We start from the raw sequence: 18,015 nt of genomic DNA on the forward strand, positions 1-18,015 counted from the left end.
GTTTTCTGCTGTTTAACAACCAAAATAATCAGAAGAAAACAAAAAACAAAAATAAAACCTGCAGTTGTTCACTGTCAAACTTGTTACCTGTCGAAAAAATTGAATAATCTCTCTCTTTTTTTTCATGTTCCAATTAAAAATTTTTGGGTGACATTTCACCCCCCGTTTCAAAAAAACATTCGAAATTTCAAAAAAAAAAAAAAAAAACAAACATTCGATTCTATTTCGACCTTATGTGCTGATCGATTTAGTTTCTTCAGAATTTTTTAATAAAAATTTCAAAATTTTAAAATTTTAAAATTCCATTTTCCAATTTATTTATCAAATAATAATAATTAAAATTAGGCAAAAAAAAATCAAAAATAAATTTCCAATTTATCATCGTCGTTATTACCGATGATGATGATCATTTAAAGAGAAAGGTTTTTTCTTTTGTAATATAAAAAAATATTTATAACGTTTTTTTTCAATTATTAATAATAGTAATAATAATAATGGATAATAATGATAATGAATATGGAATAAAAGATGATGATAATGATGATGATAATCAAATGTAGATAATATTATTCTGTGTTTTTATATTCAGAAGTGAATATAATTCATTTATGAAGGATATCCGGCATTTTGACCATATCTGGTGTGTGTGTGTCTGTGTGTAAGAGTAAATGCTGTGTGTTTGGTCTTTCCATTCAATTATTGATGATGGATATTTGGGGTTTGTTGTTCGGCTGGATAAAGAATGATGATGATAATAATGTTGAATAGAGAGCTGCTGCATAAAAGAATTTGACCCATGAAAAAGATGGAAATCGATTTCCGAAAATGAAATAAAATTAAAAAAAAGCAAAATTAGAAATGTTTTGACCAATTTTTTTTCTTTACAAATATATTCTTCAAGTACAAAGCTAACCTTCGGTTAATTTCTATTTCGTTTCGGGTTGTTGTTGTTGTTGGAAAACGAATATTTTTACTTGTTTCGTGTGTCTTGAATCGACAGGAAGGAAGAGAGTGCAAAAAAGAGAAAAAATGTCAGTCAAAACGGAACTGGCGTCATCATTATGAACTTACCAGATATTTTTGTTTATTGAAATCGTCGATTACATGGCTATTTTCATCCATCCATCATTCATTGCATTAAATCATTAATGGCTGTTTCAAAACAACGTTTCAATTCTTCAAATGAAACAATAATAACATTTTGTGCATCTCTTGATATCAAACAAATTTTTTCCGGTGATCCAATATCAAATTTATTTAAATTTGATATAATATGACCAAGATCAAGCCATGGTTTACCAGTTTCATCACATTGATGAAATAAATAATCACGAAATAATTTTAACATATAACGATCACCAGTTTCAGACCATGTTGGATCAAGTTGATGTTCCGGACGTTCATTTATTGTACCTAATTTCGATAATAAACGTAATAATCTACCATTATCAACTTCTTTTGCTAATTCATCATAAAGATAATCATAACGTAAATAAAAATAATCAAGTTGCATATAAAAACGTGCACCAATCATTGGCATTATATCATCAATTGATCTTGGCTTTGATGTTGAATTTGTTTTAAATGTTATTAAATACAATATTAAATTTCTTAAATCATTTGAATAATTACGAGGTATTGTATCAATATATTCTTGTATATTATTATTATGATTATGATGATTATCACGTTGTAAGGCTGATGATGTAAATGCTGTTAATGAATTTGTTGCTATTGATAAACAAAATCTACCAAATAATATTAAATCTTCTTGTTGTAGATGTTGTATGAATGCACGATGATTATTAGCTGATGAATGAATTGAATCCAATGTTAGTATATCGGTTACACCACAAAAACTTAATTTAACACGTGCATCACGACCACGATTAATATTTGAATGTGTACCATTCACACCACCACCACCACCACCACTTGTAATGAGAATTTTTGTTGGATCTAATGAACGAAATGCTAAATTTGATTGATGTATTGTTCTTAATGCTGATGATATCTGTATAATATAATTCCATATAGTTTGTTCTGGTAAATATTTTCGAGTATTTTGTTGTTGTTGACTATATGGCCGTGATGATGTTGAATAACCATTCATTGTCATTGTTGTTGTTGTTGTTGTTGTTGAATGATTACCACCACCACCACCACCACTATTATTACCAATATTATTTAATTGATTGGAAAAATAACTAGACATAATTGTTTCGGCTAATGGATAATAATCATAAACAAATATCACAGAACTATCTCCAAATGATTTTGTTGTAAAAACTTGTCGTAATGGTATTATATTTGGATGTTGTATCCTTTTCCATGATTCAATTGTTCCCATTAATAATTTTGTATTAGCTGTATTTGGTTGAAATGAATGAAAACGACGTAAACAAAATAATTGTCCAGTTTCACTGTTTGTTGCACGATAAACAGTTGATATCATACCATTAAATGTAAATGAACTGGCACCTGATATTTGATCTATTTGTATTAAATCAATGAACACATCAACTTTTGATGGTATTTCAATATTTATTGTTTCACTTGACATTTCTTGTATTTTAGCCATACGTCTGGTTAATTCATCACGTATTGAATCGGCAATAAAAAATGTTGAATTTGAATTATCAATTTGAATTTGTTGTGGCTGTTGTTGTTGTTGTTGTTGATGTGAATTGATCATTGATACAGTAGCATTTGTTGTCGTTGATTTTGATGATGATAATAATGATGATGATGGTAGTGGTTTATTTATCGTCGAATTATGTTGTTGTTGTTGATGCAATGATGATGATAATGAAGAGGAATTATGATCATGATTCGAATATTGAAAAGATTTTTGTGTTGTTGATGATGTTGAATCAATATTTAATTGTGATAAACGTGAAGTGATTACATGTGCCGCTTGATGTTGTTGATGATGATGATGTTGCGGTTGTTGTTGTTGTTGCGGATGTTGATGATGATGATGATCATAAAATGCAGCGATAACATTATCTGCAGCCATTGTTGTTACATATGGTGCATAATGATGATCGGAAGGCATCGATGATGCAGCAGCAGCTGCTGCAACTACCGCTGCATAATTATTCGAATGTGTTACATCCGGTGGTGGTGGTTGTTGTTGTTGTTGTAATACAGATGTTGCTGTTGATTGATGATCAAGAACACCAACAAAATAATCGGCTGGTGTTTGTGATAAAGATGATGTATTAATATGATAATCTCGATTTGTTGTTGTTACAGGATTTGGAAAGAAACTTTTGTTTTTTAAAAGAATTCAAAGAATAAAAGAGAAGAGAATAGTCAATGATTCAATGGTACATTTTTCCTTCAATTATCATCATCATCATGGTTGAAACGAAATTCATTTCCATCATAAGATGATTTCTGTTTTAAGTTTTTTGCTTACCTGTTAATCACTTTTGTATTTCCATTTGTTGTTGTTGTTGATGATGGCAATAGGCCATCCATGATTGTCGATGATTTTTTTTGGTTTTCTGTTCTGTTTGGTCAACGTAGATTATTCCGGACTAAATTTTGCAGAATTCACAGAATTATAATACAAAAAACAAAGCAAAGCAAAACCAAACATACCTGGATCGAATCTTTCGAATATTTTACTAAAACTGTTGGGGTTTTTCTATTCAATCCATTCGAATCATTATAATTACTGTGTTTTTGATCGATAAATTCAGTTATTTAAACACAAAATTTTTCAATTGAAATTTAATTAAATTTTAGTAAACAAACTTACCATACTTGTACAACAACAAACACAAACACAACACAAGAGAATGAGAGGGAGAGACAACAGAATAAAAACGGACGGTGGACGGTTGTTTCTGACTCACACACACAGAACAAAACAAAACAAAACACAGAGGGAGAGAGGAGAGAGAGAGAGAGAGACAAAGATGACAACACAAACATTGAAAGTTTCTGGGAAAATTTCTTTTCGAATGAAATTTTTTGTTTTCAATGAAACTTTCTGAAAAAAGTTTTTGAAAATTTTTAAATTTTTTTTTTTTTTGAAAATTTTTATTTTTAAATAAAATTTGATTATACCGGATTCTGGAATGATTTGAATGATAATAATATGGATGTATAGAAAAATTAGTGAAAGTACAAAAATGAATTTTACAATCCAATTTATAATGAAAAATATACAATGTTTTTTTTGTGTTGTAATTATAAAATTCTTGCTTTCAAATTATGCTCTATAAAAATGATTATAATAAACTAAGTTGTTTGATAAACTAATTGATTATGTCGATTGTATAAATCGTTTGTAAAATAATGATTGCCAAAATCATTCATTAAATGTATTAAACATATTTAAATCTTCAAATGAATTTTGATCTTGTTGTCCTAACATATGTAACATTTCCATTTCGGATTGTGGTTGTTGTTGTTGAGATGATTGTTGTGAATTTGCATGCGGTGGTCCAGTGATTATTGTATTATTCGATGGTGGTTGTTGTTGTTGTGGTGATTGTTGATGTTGTTCATTAACACTACCACCACTTTGTGACCATTGTGTCCACATTGCTTTTTTATAAATTGAAATAATAAGAATTAGTTAATAAATCAAATATCCATATTCTCCTTACCTGGTGGTCGTGTAGTTGTTGTTCCAAGTTGTGTATATGTTGGTGCAACAGCCGATGGACTACGTGATGGACTAACCTGATTATAAACACCAGATTGATTGGGATAAGTTGATTCGGTCTGATTAAAAATGATGAAAGAATTAATTAATCGTCGATAATCAATCAAAAAGAGAAACATACTCTAGTCATATTTCTTGTTGCCCAAGATTCATTCGATGAACTTGTTACCACCATTTTATTCAATGATGGACTATTATTTTGTGTTGTTGACATTTCTGTTTGATTCATTGTTGTTGTTGTTGTTGATAATAAACCATTTGGATTATAACCAATAACATTTGGATCCGTATAAATAGAATATGGCTGAAAGAGAGAGAGAGAAAAAAACATGATTCGATTATAAACGAAATTAATCCTTTCAACAACAAACAAAATCTACCATTTGATTATACATAGTAGAATCATTAATTCGATGTAGATTATATGAATCAATCGATGAATCTGTTTTAGTTATTGGATTAATAATATTCATTGTTGTACCCATATGTTGTTGTTGATGTGTTACAGGTTGTTGTTGTTGGCCATAATGTTGTTGTTGTTGTTGTTGTTGTCCATTATCAATTGCTGATGATATAGTTGTTGTTGTTGTTTGTGCTTCATTCATAATTCCATCATTATGATGCATATTTCTGTTTTTTGTTGTTTTAATAAAAAATTATGAAATTTTGAAATTTTGGATTGAAACAAAAACAAACTTACTTTGTCGATGTATTTGTACAGACAATATATTCAACATCATCAGTATATGGATTATGGAATGCAAAACTACTTGTACGAAACCAAACCCAATCACAATTTTTTGCACGAAATCTATACATAACCGACATAACTTGTCCTTTTAGGCTGAGAACTGTAAGTAAGTAAGTAAGTAAGTGGAGAGAAAAGGAAATAATGAAAATTTGAATCAAAAATTTAGATTTCATTGATTGATGAACCATACATACCATGTTTAAAACTTTCTTTCATATGATTTTGATCTTCCGGATGATAATAATCGAAACAAATTTTACTTAATAATTCTTGTGGTTGATAGCCAAGTATATTTGTAATACGTTGATCAACAAATGTAAATTTTCCATCCAATGAATGTCTTGATATAAATTCATTATTTGCATTGGTTGTCATTAAATCATTTGTATTTGGTATTGATGTTACTTGTAATCGGCCAATAGCAACCATACAACAATTATTAACCTGATGATGATGATTATCATCATTATTATCTAAACGTTCAATTTGTACACCAGTTGGTGGCCAATTTTTTATATAACCAGTACAATGGACAACAGCATAATGATTACCATCAATACTAGCACCAAGACCACTACGTTGTCTAATACGATGTAAATGATTTGGTGATATTGCATCTAATGGTAGATTACCAATTTTCATACGACAAATAAAACCACGACGTGAACCCATACAAAGTCTCATCGATGATTGATGTCCTTCTTTTTTAACAGTTCCGGCTATTTTAACGTTTCAACAAAAAAAAATTTGTATTGGATCAATCGATCGTTTCAAAAAGAAAAAACACTTACTTTTAAGATCCAAAATACGACCACCATTTGGTGATTCTTGTGTTGAAAGTTGTTCACGAACTTTTTCCACATCTTCCGGATGAATTAAATCATAAATACAAGTATTAAAAAAATCTGATTGTGAATGATTTAAAACAGGTGTAACCGAATCCGATACATAAATAATACGACCAGAATCACATGAAACAACAAATAAAAAACCATCAGCTGCTTCTAAAATTAAATGTTTTAATTCTTGATCAGTTAAAAATGATGGTTTATATGTTCCATCATTATTTGTATTTCCAGTTCCACGTAATGATTTCATATGTGCAACAGCCATACGTAATATTGTTAATTTATCTGGTTTTCTTGCTAATGCTGAACATGTTGGTACCATATCAGATAATTCTGTTATATATGCTGTCATTTTATTACGACGACGACGTTCAATTTCGCTATGATTTTCTCTATGATTTTATTTTGAATATAAATTTATTCAATGTAAAAAAATCGTAAATGTTTTTTTAAACTTTTAAAACAAACCTTGCAAAACGTTCTTTATCCTGTACAGTATCGTCATCCATATTGTTATTATCGTTTAGTTCGAAATTATCGAATGATGATGATTGAATCTTCATTCAAACTAATTGATGAAATGAAATATGAAAAAAAAATGACAAACAGGTAAACAAAAACTCAGCAAAAAGGTAAACTCAAAATATGAATGAAAAACGTTGAGTCAAACTAACAAAAATCTAATTAGATCGATTCCATAGACACACATAGGTAGAAAGAGGAGAAAAAAAACGTGATTTGTAGGCCGGATCTATTTGATGGTCCACTATAAATACAAACTTCAAACAACAACAACAACAAGTGATAGATCAAAATCAACAACAACAAAAACCTAAAAAAACCAAAAATATTTTTGTTTTGATCCGGATTGTGATCATTATTAGGGCGGATCATTGCCAAAGGCCTCAATGAAATTATTATTGATGATCATCACCATTACCATTATGGTCCCCTATCTACCTACATAGATAATGGGAGGTTCATCGTTTGAAGATGAACATGAAGTTAATGGTAGCAGTGATGATGACCATTTCGATACATAAACTTTGACCCCTAACCAAAAATAAAATACCGCGAGCGCGCGCTTAAACCAAAAAACAAAATGAATGAATTACCTTTCGTTTTTTGAAAGTAAAAAAAAATTGGGAAATATTCTGATTTCCAGAAAAATGAAAAATTCAAATTGGATTCTTTGTTTCCATTCTGGATTTTTTCTATTTCCACTTAATAAATAATGGTGGTTTTTCAAAAACAAAAACAAAACAAAACATCATACAACACGCACATCTTTTATATATACAAACACACATCTTTTATACCACTCATTTCGAATGAGTATGTATTCGAATATTTTGTATGTGTGAATGAGAACAGCCCTGATGTGTTATATATAGTCAATCATCAATCGAAATATTCATTTGATTATCATTCAGTTCAGTTAGGTTAGGTTAGGTTAATGAATATATGAACTATGACTATGACTGTGATTCATAGTTGAGTGAGGTTAGGTTGATGACTATGACTTTGATTCATAGTTGAGTGAGGTTAGGTTGATGACTATGCCTATGACTTTGATTCATAGTTGAGTGAGGTTAGGTTAATGAATATATGAACTATGCCTATGACTTTGATTCATAGTTGAGTGAGGTTAGGTTACTGACTATGACTGATAGTTCGATGAGGTTAGGTTAGGTTAATCAATTATCAAAAATGAAAAAAAAACAAACAAACAAACAATATTTACGTTTTTGTAGATATGATTTGATATGAAATATTTTTATTTATTTTTTTTTTTTTTTTGAAGAAAAAATGATGCAAAATTTACTTTAGGATTTACATTAAAGGATTACCATCACCAAAACAAAAAAACAAACATTCGAAATTGTTTTTTTACACAGAAAAAATTGATACGAAAAAACAAAATTGATGCAAAAATTCGTAAATAAATTGACGTTTGTTGACGTGTATGAGCTGTTTGTTTGTTTGTTTGTTGTTATTTTCAAATGTTGATGATTAAGGTGAGCTCCTTAACTCCAAATAAACAATTGGACAATGGAGAAATAGAGAGAGATAAACGTTTTGTTAGAAAATCCTCGCTTACATATCCTCACCTGGTCAACTGTTATTATTTTTTTTCCTCTAAAAGAAAAAACAAACTAAAAAAATCATTATTCTGAATTCAAGTTTCGGCTACGTTTTCCATCTATCTCTCTCTGTCTATATATACTCTATGTAATCTCCATTTGGTGGTAGTAGTAGTAGTGGTTCCACCTTTTTTTTCTTTTCTTTTGTATCATCATTATCAAGATAGCGAAAAGTAGTGGCCAATCACAACATCATCATCATCAAATGGTCAAGCTAAATGTGGACTGGAAATACTGTCCACTGGATGGCACCATTATAGTCATCGGAATTTTTTCGAATTCGAATGTTTTTCGAAAAAATTCGAATGAAAAAAAAAATTGAATTAAGAATTTCTTCAAATATTTAAATGGTGTTTTTTTCCATTTCAGATTCAAACAAAATTCAATAACTAAAAAATGATCATTTTGAAGCTAATATTTTCAAGTTTAACAACATTAATAATCAACATCAACATTATCAACATCAACATCAATAATAATAATTGTTTTGTAAATGGTTTTTATTATGCAAAAAATACCAGCGATATAATGACAATTGGAGAATTAAAAAATGGTTCATTATTATTAATATTAAATGATAAACAATCATATATGATTGATTTTTATAGAAAAAATTTATGGAAAGATATTTGGTATTCATTGGAAACACCAATGATTCGTTTAGAAAAACGTTGGCCATGGTTAAAACAATTATCATTATATAAAAAATTATTAGAATATGATAAAATACGTTCAACATCTTTCGTAATTACAAAAGAAGGTGATGATGGTTGGGCTATTTTCGGTCATAAGATGGCCGTATTAATCAATCTGGATAAACGTTATTCATCATCAATCAATACAACATATATAAAAAATTATGATGGCCGTTATGCAATATCAACAACCAATAAAGAATTAGCATTTTTAGAAAATGATACAAAATCAATATCAGTTGTAACATATAATTGGTCATTTCATGAAGTTATACGTGATTATTTTCTTTGTTCGGATCATAAAGTTGCATATGTTTTTAAACAATGTCCACAATATTCTGATTATGTAGAATTTCCATTCATAACAAATGGTTTTATTAATGAAGATCGTTTTGTTTTATTATTTACAAATTCAAATCTATTATATCGTTTTCCAATCGATACTGGTTATATGGCAACAATTAATACATCAAATTTTTTTAATACTAAACCACCAATTCCACCATTAATCAATCATCGTTTGTGTAAGTAAAATTTATAAATTTGTAATTTTTACAAGAAAATTATCTAATTTTTAATTTATAATTTTTTGTTTCTCCAGTAATATTTTTAATAATATTTTTGATTGTAGTTGGATTAGCCGAATCATTTGCATTGATTAAATGTGGTATGGATCATAAAAAAATTGTTAGCTATACAAAAAATTTATCCGCATCATTAGAATCGGCTAATATTATTCGTAATAATGATAGTTCATTAATGATTGAAACAAAAGAGAAAACATCACCACCACCAGAAAGTAAAAAACGTAAAGGTAAAAAAGGAAAATTACCACCACCAGGTGATCCAGCACCATTAGCCGATTCATTTTTAACAAATAATAATGATGATTCAAGCAAATCATCAACAAATAATTCATCAACAGTAGTACCATCAACTAATTCATTATCGAATGCAAAATTAGGAATAAGTTCAACATCGGATAAAAGTCAAACAAATAAACAGAATAGTTCGACATTTTATTCATCAGCAATTGGAAATAATCAACAACAACAACAACAACGACAACAATCAACAGAATCATCTGAAGAATCAACATCGAAGAAAAAAGATAAAAGTCCATTATCGAAAAAGAAAAAATCTACTGGTGGTGGCCGTAAAAGTCCAATATCAACAAAGAAAAAAGGCACTGATGGCGGCGGTAATCGTTCAAGTCCAGTATCGAAAAAGAAAAACAAAGGACAACAGCAACGTAATAGTCCAATTTCATCAAAGAAAAAAGGTGGCCATCATGATAATAATAATAATAGTAGTCCTATTGAAACAACAACGAAAAAAAAGAAACAACCTAAAAGTACTCCTGATCGTAAAACAAAAAAACAAAAACGTTGATTTTGATTTTGTAAAACAAAATTATTCAAAAAAAGTAAATTATCTTTTTTTTTAAATATTTTATTTACAAACAAATCTACCTCAACAGAGAGTTATCACAAAAACGAAAAAAAAAACAAAATTATAAAAACATTGCACAAACAAAAGTAATAAAAAATTATTTACAAAGAGATAGACCTGGTCTGAACAAATAAGTATTTTTTTACTCTAAAAATAAATTAAAAAAATTTGAGAAAAAAAATTAATTTGGTTTCGTTTCGTCGTTGTCGGAATGATGAGAATTTTTTTGTTGAAAATTTTTAAACAATTCAAAATTAGCCGTTTCAATTTTTTCTTTGGTTTTAAATCCTGGATACAGGCCATTTTGTTGTGTGACACGATTAATACCTTTACTATAACCATTCCAATGATTACCAGCGATTCCTGTGTGATTAATTTAGTAAAAAATGTTTAGAAAATTGTAATTTGAAACAGCAAAACAAATAAAAACAAACCAATAATATCACCACGCTTGAGAGTAATTTCTGAATCTTTCATTGGATCATGATCCAGAATAGCAATCTGATTATGACTATTTTGACCACCAAAATAATAAATATCATCAAGTGAGAAAAAATCTTTGGATCTATCGACACCAGGCTAGAAAAACAACAATGAAATTTAGATAAGATTTAGGTGTTTTCTTTGGTTTTTTTTTGAAAAAACATACATTTTTCGCTTGCATCAATTCATATGCTAAACGACAAACTTGTGAACTAAATGTACAAACAATAAAATCCGTTTCGCTTAACATCCAAACATCAAGTATAATATTTTTAAGCGAATCAAATGAATATCGACGATTAACGCTTGCTGTATTGGCTGGTTTTAAGTGATTGGGAAAATGTTTTAGAAATTTAGAAATCAAAAATCAAAAAAACTTACAAATTTCCGAATCACCAATAAATGTATAGCCTTTTGATTGAAATTTTGGTACTTCTTTTTTCCAAACACTTGAATCATCGGTTGCCAGATATACGATACGTTTGGTTTTTGTCTGCAAGAAAAAAAAATCCAAGGAAAAATTACAAAAAAAAACAAAAGAAAAACCAGCAAAATACCTCATTATTTTGTCGTTTCTGAAACAATTCTAACCGATCAAAATAATCATCAACATATAACATATATTCCGATAATGAATGAAATGATGCTTCAGTATTAATTTTATCCGTACGTCGTACATGTATACCAACAATTGGATGTTGTTGTTCAATTTGAAATTGTTTACGTTTCTCATTAAGAAATTGTTCAATTTCTTTGGATGGTTTCATTATATATTGTAGAATTTGTCCAATAAACCAAACAAATGGTGAACCATGTAATAATTTCAATTCTGAGGATATTTCTTCTGGAATTGTTAATGGTAAATATGATGGTCGTGGTCTTAATGAATCTAAAATTGGTAAATCAATTACTTGAACATTTCGATGTTGCAGTTGCGGTTGTTCATCAAAATGTTGATGATCAATCGAATTAAGCCAATTTGTACGTGATGTTCCTGAATCATCTAAACAATTCTGACTTAACGGTTTGAATGCCAATTCCCACATTGATGTTGTTGTTGATGATTGAGATGAGGATAACTTATCGATAATCGGTGAACGTTGAATTTTATTTACATAACGCCAATTTTTTGAATTTAATATTAATGTACGTTTAGTTGCAAGTGCAATAATCATACAATATGAAAGATGATGAATTTGACAACCAAAACCACAACCTTTATTCAATGTGCAGACAATTTTTTCGGCAATTTTACAATCGATTGGATTTTGTAATTCGTGGATTTGTTTCTGTATATAATTCGAAAGTGATTTCAATCGATTTTGTCGATATTTTTCATCACGTTTATCGATTATATCTGTTTTTTTTTGTGGGGAAAAAATGAATGGAGTTAATTGGGGGAAAAAAACTTGCAAATGAAAACATTACCCAAATCGAATAGCAAACTATTTTTCAATTCTTTCACAAAATTTTTCATTTCAGATTTAACTGTTTCGGTTGAACGAATATAATTCCATAATTCATTTACATCGTTGGTTAATTTTCTTCGACTAAATTCATATTTTGGATCCAATGAATCGATTGTATCAAAATATGATCGTTGGTGTTGTTGTTTTGGTTGTTGTTGAATATTAGATGATTGAAATGAAGATGATGTTCGATCTAAATGATTCAATTTTAATTGTGGAATAAAATTCTGTATCAATTGATGGAGTTCTTCATTTTGTGATTTAAGTGCCGTTAATTCAGCCATTGCTCTACTTAAACGAGCTAATATTATTTCGGTTGATGAATCAACATTATCAATATCATTATTATTTGTATGATTGAATAAACCAAATGGTTCATTCGATATTATTATTAATAAAAATATAAATAAAAATATTAGGATAAAATATTTGGTAAAATTATTAATGGAAAAATATGTAAACAACATTTTCGGTAATTCGGTTTGTCGGCTATCGGTGACTAAATGGATTGTTGTTGATGATGATGACCGAACATCCAATAATCTAAAAATGAAAACAAACAAAAATTTTTTTTATTATACGGTGCAATACCGTTCATGATAAACAAGCAAAATAATGAAAATTCTTTTCTTCGTTGGCTCAAAAAAAAATTCATTGTTTGTTAAAAGGAATTTTTTTTTTCGTCTGCAAATTCAACGTCCGTTCATAAAGAATGTTATATTCGGATTCGAACGTTGTGTATACACATGTTTGGATCCAAAATATTTTGCGGGATATTTTTTCAAAAAAAAAAAAAAATGTGGAATCGACGACGTTTATTTCAAAGAATCATAACCATAAGATCATCATCGATTGTTGAAAAATGTCAGCAATTATCATCTCAACCAAATAGAATCATTTCGTTTGATCAATTAGAATTACGATCAACATTTGATAAACAGCAAAGAATTATACCGAATGTTACATACCTGAATCGTATCGATCATCATCATTATGATTCGAATCTAAATCTTTATTGTTGTGGTCCAACTGTTTATGATCATAGTCATTTAGGTCATGCAATTACTTATATACGTTGTGATTTAATTATAAAAATGTTACAAGAATTTTGTAATGTAAATATTCATTTTGCAATGAATATTACTGATATTGATGATAAAATTATAAAAAAATCACAAGAAACTAATGTGGATTATCGACAATTATCCAATGAATATTATCAATCATTTTTACAAGATATGCATTCATTACGTATTACGAAACCAGATTATTTGGGTAAAGTTTTAGATAATATTCCAACAATAAGTGATTATATTCATCGGATTTATGATAAAGGTTTTGCATATATAAATTCTGAAACGGGTGATTTAAATTTTGATTATGAAAATTTTCTAAGAAAATATTCAATAAAAAATATACCAAATTTTGGTAGTAATCAAATAACGGAAAAATCTTTTGGTAAACGTTCACCAAAAGATTTTGCATTATGGAAATCATCGACAACAGCAAAATTATCGAATGAACCATATTGGTTATTAAAATTACCGAACGGTACAGAGATAAAAGGACGACCTGGTTGGCATGTTGAATGTAGTGCAATATCTGAATCAATATTTGGTAAAAAAATTGATCTACATTTTGGTGGTCAAGATTTAATGTTTCCACATCATCATTGTGAATCATGTTGTAGTCATGTTTATCAATATAAGCCATCAATAGATGAAAATTCACAAAAATTATATTCAAATGTCAATGTTTGGCTACATTCTGGTCATCTAATATTACGTTCAGAAAAAATGAGTAAATCATTGGGTAATGTTATATTGATAAAAGATTTTCTACAAAAATATTCAACAAACATACTTCGATTACTTTGTATACGAACACATTATCGTTCGGGTAAGTTTTTGTTTTACTTAATGAATAAATAATCCATTTGTCTGTCTTGATAATCCGACAAAATTCCTTGGAAAAAAGTTGTTTTTTAATTCAATTTTCTCACCTTTTCCTTGGTGAATATTTTCATATAATTTATGTTGATGATTTTTTTCGGATTTCTAAATTGAATTCAATAAAAAAATTCAATATTTCGAGGTCATCCCTACTATATAGTGTCAAGATTGATCATCATCATAATTTGATTGATTGATTGAATACTTTCTTCAGGTTTTTTTTTGTTTTTTTGTTAACCAGCCATGGACATTGACATAGATAATTTGTTTGCGTTCGATGATGATCATAATGATGATGTTTAAATATTGAATGTCTCTTAAAATAGCCAGTGTCTTTTTGTTTGAACAACTTCATTATTTTAAAAGGTCAAAGTTGAATCCGGGTTTTTCAAAAATCAAACGATTTTCATTTCAAAATATTATGATCATTATCAACGTTTGATTATGTTTGATGATGATGATGATAACAAACGATGACATTGAATTATGATTGAAAATCTAGAGCGAAAAAAAATGATTAGGACGATGGCCAAATTAATCACATAAATCTTCAAGTTATGATTGGCGATGATAATGATGATGATGGTCACATTTTTCTTCTTTTTAATTGAAAAAAAATTAATTGGATCTTTGAATTCGAATGATTCCATTCATTTAATATCATTCGATTCTATTTCGACCCAATTAGTAAAAAAAAACTTTCGAATGTTATTATCATCATTAAAATATAGTTGATTTTGTCCAACTCTTCTTTTTTTTGCCCCCAAAAAATCGATCGATCGATATTTACCAGAAAATTAGGTTGAATTTTTGCTTTGTTTTTTCATTGCATCGTTTGTTTTGTTTGTCCATTATCATCATTTTAAATTCATTTTGATTTTACCAATGAATGATTATCGTTAAATTACGAATAACAACAACAACAACATTGATCAAATGAATGTTTCGTTGATTTGTTTGTTTGTTTTCATCATCATCATCATCTTCTTCCTATCATCATTTTAGATCTATTTTATGTTAATTGTAGCCTGTCAAATAGTCAAAATCTTTGCCAACGATGATGATCATGTTTGATGGTGGCCATTATCAATCGAATGAGTGAGAGAGAAGATAATTTTTTTTTCGCAATTGGGTGTTTTTTTCTTGTTGTTGTTTGTTTGGTTTGTTTTGGCGATGATATTTTTAGTTAAGGGTTGGCTTCCATCAATGATTATGATGATAGATCAGCAGAAAAAAGAAAAAAACAGTTTTCACCGATGTTTAAGAGTTTTGTTGTTGTTGTTGTTCAATGCAAACAAACAAACAAACAAACACATCTTGATGGTCAATGATGATGATGGTAAATTGATGATGGCCAATTATCATCATCATCATCATCAACTGGTGAAGAATGGTCATCATCATTTGATGATGATATTTAAATCGATAAATTGAATTTTTTTTTCAATTTTCGAAAAACTTTTTCGAAAGGAAATTGTTCGATTTTTTTTCAAAACTATAACGACACATGAGTGGACATTGAGTGGAAATAGAAAAAAAATTAAAAAACACCTCGGATATTAATCATTTTTTTTTGTTTTTTGTTTCTTTAAAAAATATTTACAGAAATAGATTTTGATGAAAAACTTTTACTTGAAATGTCGGCATTTGATGAAAAATTATTAGAATTACAACGTCAAATTGAATGGGCAATATATAAATTATCGACCACAACATCATTCGACAACAATGATCTATCGATGATGAACGTAACTATCGATACATCGACAATCGATAGTAGTGAACAACAACAACAACAATTATCATTAGATGAATGGATTAATCAAATTGAACAATCAATTTGGTCTGGTTTATTGAATGATATGGATTTAAATCGTTCATTAGTGAAAATAATATGTTTAGCAGAACAATTTCCAAGAATTTTATCATCAATTTATCCGGATCAACCACAATCGAAACAAAAATTTTTATTTAATTTAATAAGATTAAGAAAATTATTACAACGTTGGTTTATGGCAACATCATTAGATTATTATGATAGTTTTGATCAATCATCATCATCGACGACGACGACTATTTCGACTGATCAATTGGCCATAGTTGAATATTTAACCGAATTTCGTCAAAATATTCGTCAATCAACATTGTTGATGATGAAAAATTTGAAAAAATTTCAACAACAACAACAACAGCAACCAGAACAACAACAACAACAACTTGAATTTGAACAACAAAAATTTGAAATGAATAAAATTCTTGAACAATGTGATCAAACAAGAAATTTTTTAGAAAAACATGGTTTTAAATTAAAGGTTAGTCAGTCGATTATGATTATTTTCGAAGGTTTTCTTTTCAAATATCAAAAGAACAGAAAAAACATTTTGAAAAGAAATTGAAAATTATTATTATTAGATTTTTCTTTTCTTTTCTTTTTTAGTGATAATGACATCTTTCCACTATTTCAATCTCACAGGGTCTATAATTTTATCTTTTTTCATTCATTCAGTCAGTCATTCCATTCAACCAGTCAGTCAGTTTTTTAAATACCGAAATTGTTATTAAGGATTAAAGATTATCCATAGACATAAGCACACATGCTTAACACTTATGGAACAGGTACATTGGTCTATACCTGATATTTCAACAAACAAACAAAAAAAAGGGAGATTAATAATCTTATGGAAATTTTCTTAACAAAACAAACAAACAAAACGAAAAAAATGACCCAACCCTTGTTTATAAACAAACAGATTTTTGATTTGATTTATTTTATCCAATTTTCAAAGTTTCATTTTCACGATTTTTCTCATTATTTTTTTCTTGTTTGTTTGTTTTTCTGTTAATCACATTTATGAACAGGACCAACGATCATAATTCAAACACGGATTTTATCTAATCTGGATCATCATTATCGATAATTAGTGTACATGGATCAAGCGAGAGCAAAAAAAAATGTATCGATTTTTTTCCCTTGATAATAACGAGAAAATTTCATTTTTTGATTAAGATGACAAGATTAAGCACGAAAAGAAGATGAAGAAGATGATGATGATAATCCGGTTATCTTTTGATCAAAATCCAGTTCTGCCTACATCCAAAAAATCATGATATATGTGGATGGATGGATGGATGGTGGTCATCATCATTCAAAGGATCAAATCAATCATCATCCTTATCCAATTTTTTGTTCGTTGTTGAAGCAGAAGAAGAAGAAGAAAAAATAAACTGAATTTTAATTGGAAAATTTCTTTTTCGTTTTTCACCGTTATTTTCGTTTCTTGAACTTGAAAATTTCAAATTTTTTTAAATTTTAAAATTTTTCAAAAAATCAAAAATCAAAAAAAAGTTCATTTCTGAAAGGAAAAAAAATCCTGGATAACCAAGAGTGAATGCAAGATGCTAACCTTGTTTTTGATCTATTTTTATTATGAAGGTTGTTTTGTTGGTCTGTCATTTGATTGAATTTTGATTGATTTGGTTGGAGAAAAAATTGGCATCATGTCGGTTGATTGGTTGGTTGGTTGGTCAGTAATAATC

At 28.5% G+C, this 18,015-nt stretch overlaps 5 protein-coding genes across 8 annotated transcripts; 2 read left to right on the forward strand and 3 right to left on the reverse strand.

The window, feature by feature from the left end:
* Nucleotides 1-300: 300 nt before the first annotated feature.
* Nucleotides 301-3,903, reverse strand: PAN3 (Poly(A) specific ribonuclease subunit PAN3). 2 transcript variants are annotated; one of them, XM_075825015.1, is made up of 6 exons: nt 3,770-3,903; nt 3,610-3,685; nt 3,425-3,545; nt 1,072-3,272; nt 914-987; nt 301-772 (listed from the first exon to the last, which is right to left on the reverse strand). In XM_075825015.1, exons 3-4 carry the CDS (start codon nt 3,484-3,486, stop codon nt 1,130-1,132), a joined length of 2,205 nt encoding a protein of 734 aa, XP_075681130.1. In that variant the 5' UTR covers nt 3,487-3,545; nt 3,610-3,685; nt 3,770-3,903; the 3' UTR covers nt 301-772; nt 914-987; nt 1,072-1,129. The 2 variants fall into 2 exon arrangements, with proteins under 2 accessions (XP_075681130.1, XP_075681131.1); XM_075825016.1 differs by having other exon boundaries at nt 301-775.
* Nucleotides 3,904-4,097: 194 nt separating this feature from the next.
* On the reverse strand, nt 4,098-8,151 carry tgo (Aryl hydrocarbon receptor nuclear translocator homolog tgo). Its single transcript, XM_075825017.1, has 9 exons — nt 8,028-8,151; nt 6,752-6,851; nt 6,227-6,675; nt 5,630-6,154; nt 5,385-5,535; nt 5,065-5,314; nt 4,806-4,988; nt 4,626-4,743; nt 4,098-4,563 (listed from the first exon to the last, which is right to left on the reverse strand). Exons 2-9 carry the CDS (start codon nt 6,844-6,846, stop codon nt 4,325-4,327), a joined length of 2,010 nt encoding a protein of 669 aa, XP_075681132.1. The 5' UTR covers nt 6,847-6,851; nt 8,028-8,151; the 3' UTR covers nt 4,098-4,324.
* A 426-nt stretch (nt 8,152-8,577) lies between these two features.
* On the forward strand, nt 8,578-10,650 carry LOC113792973 (uncharacterized). Of its 2 annotated transcripts, XM_075825022.1 has the most exons (3): nt 8,586-8,980; nt 9,036-9,646; nt 9,724-10,650. In XM_075825022.1, the coding sequence occupies exons 2-3, from the start codon at nt 9,079-9,081 to the stop codon at nt 10,512-10,514; spliced, it is 1,359 nt and encodes a 452-aa protein (XP_075681137.1). In that variant the 5' UTR covers nt 8,586-8,980; nt 9,036-9,078; the 3' UTR covers nt 10,515-10,650. The 2 variants fall into 2 exon arrangements, with proteins under 2 accessions (XP_027198740.2, XP_075681137.1); XM_027342939.2 differs by having other exon boundaries at nt 8,578-9,646; nt 9,724-10,548.
* FucT6 (alpha-(1,6)-fucosyltransferase 8) lies at nt 10,552-14,546 on the reverse strand. Of its 2 annotated transcripts, XM_075825018.1 has the most exons (7): nt 14,529-14,546; nt 12,486-12,827; nt 11,615-12,414; nt 11,439-11,550; nt 11,224-11,375; nt 11,009-11,153; nt 10,552-10,937 (listed from the first exon to the last, which is right to left on the reverse strand). In XM_075825018.1, exons 2-7 carry the CDS (start codon nt 12,808-12,810, stop codon nt 10,756-10,758), a joined length of 1,716 nt encoding a protein of 571 aa, XP_075681133.1. In that variant the 5' UTR covers nt 12,811-12,827; nt 14,529-14,546; the 3' UTR covers nt 10,552-10,755. The 2 variants fall into 2 exon arrangements, with proteins under 2 accessions (XP_075681133.1, XP_027198736.2); XM_027342935.2 differs by lacking the exon at nt 14,529-14,546 and having other exon boundaries at nt 12,486-13,184.
* On the forward strand, nt 13,262-17,722 carry LOC113792969 (putative cysteine--tRNA ligase, mitochondrial). The gene is made up of 3 exons (XM_027342936.2): nt 13,262-14,425; nt 16,084-16,790; nt 17,338-17,722. Exons 1-3 carry the CDS (start codon nt 13,273-13,275, stop codon nt 17,350-17,352), a joined length of 1,875 nt encoding a protein of 624 aa, XP_027198737.2. The 5' UTR covers nt 13,262-13,272; the 3' UTR covers nt 17,353-17,722.
* Nucleotides 17,723-18,015: the final 293 nt, after the last annotated feature.

This window comes from Dermatophagoides pteronyssinus, unplaced genomic scaffold (genome assembly GCF_027571235.1).
Source record: "Dermatophagoides pteronyssinus isolate colony J.1.1.1.1 unplaced genomic scaffold, Derpt_VIB-CSIC_2022.12 sq0003, whole genome shotgun sequence".
Lineage (NCBI taxonomy): Eukaryota > Metazoa > Arthropoda > Arachnida > Sarcoptiformes > Pyroglyphidae > Dermatophagoides > Dermatophagoides pteronyssinus.

Bases quoted from the DNA above. Each gene is read 5' to 3' on its own strand.
- LOC113792973 (XM_027342939.2), top strand. From the start codon at position 8,824: ATGATCATTTTGAAGCTAATATTTTCAAGTTTAACAACATTAATAATC. The intron at 9,647-9,723 runs GTAAGTAAAATT...TTGTTTCTCCAG, and splicing joins ATTAATCAATCATCGTTTGT to TAATATTTTTAATAATATTT.
- tgo (XM_075825017.1), bottom strand. From the start codon at position 6,846: ATGAAGATTCAATCATCATCATTCGATAATTTCGAACTAAACGATAAT. The intron at 5,536-5,629 runs GTATGTATGGTT...ACTTACTTACAG, and splicing joins GAAAGAAAGTTTTAAACATG to TTCTCAGCCTAAAAGGACAA. The intron at 4,564-4,625 runs GTAAGGAGAATA...TTTATAAAAAAG, and splicing joins AACAACTACACGACCACCAG to CAATGTGGACACAATGGTCA.
- PAN3 (XM_075825015.1), bottom strand. From the start codon at position 3,486: ATGGATGGCCTATTGCCATCATCAACAACAACAACAAATGGAAATACA. The intron at 3,273-3,424 runs GTAAGCAAAAAA...AAAAAACAAAAG, and splicing joins AATACAAAAGTGATTAACAG to TTTCTTTCCAAATCCTGTAA.
- LOC113792969 (XM_027342936.2), top strand. From the start codon at position 13,273: ATGTTTGGATCCAAAATATTTTGCGGGATATTTTTTCAAAAAAAAAAA. The intron at 14,426-16,083 runs GTAAGTTTTTGT...AAATATTTACAG, and splicing joins ACGAACACATTATCGTTCGG to AAATAGATTTTGATGAAAAA.
- FucT6 (XM_027342935.2), bottom strand. From the start codon at position 12,993: ATGTTGTTTACATATTTTTCCATTAATAATTTTACCAAATATTTTATC. The intron at 12,415-12,485 runs GTAATGTTTTCA...AAAAAAAAACAG, and splicing joins TAGTTTGCTATTCGATTTGG to ATATAATCGATAAACGTGAT. The intron at 11,154-11,223 runs GTATGTTTTTTC...TTGTTTTTCTAG, and splicing joins AATTGATGCAAGCGAAAAAT to CCTGGTGTCGATAGATCCAA.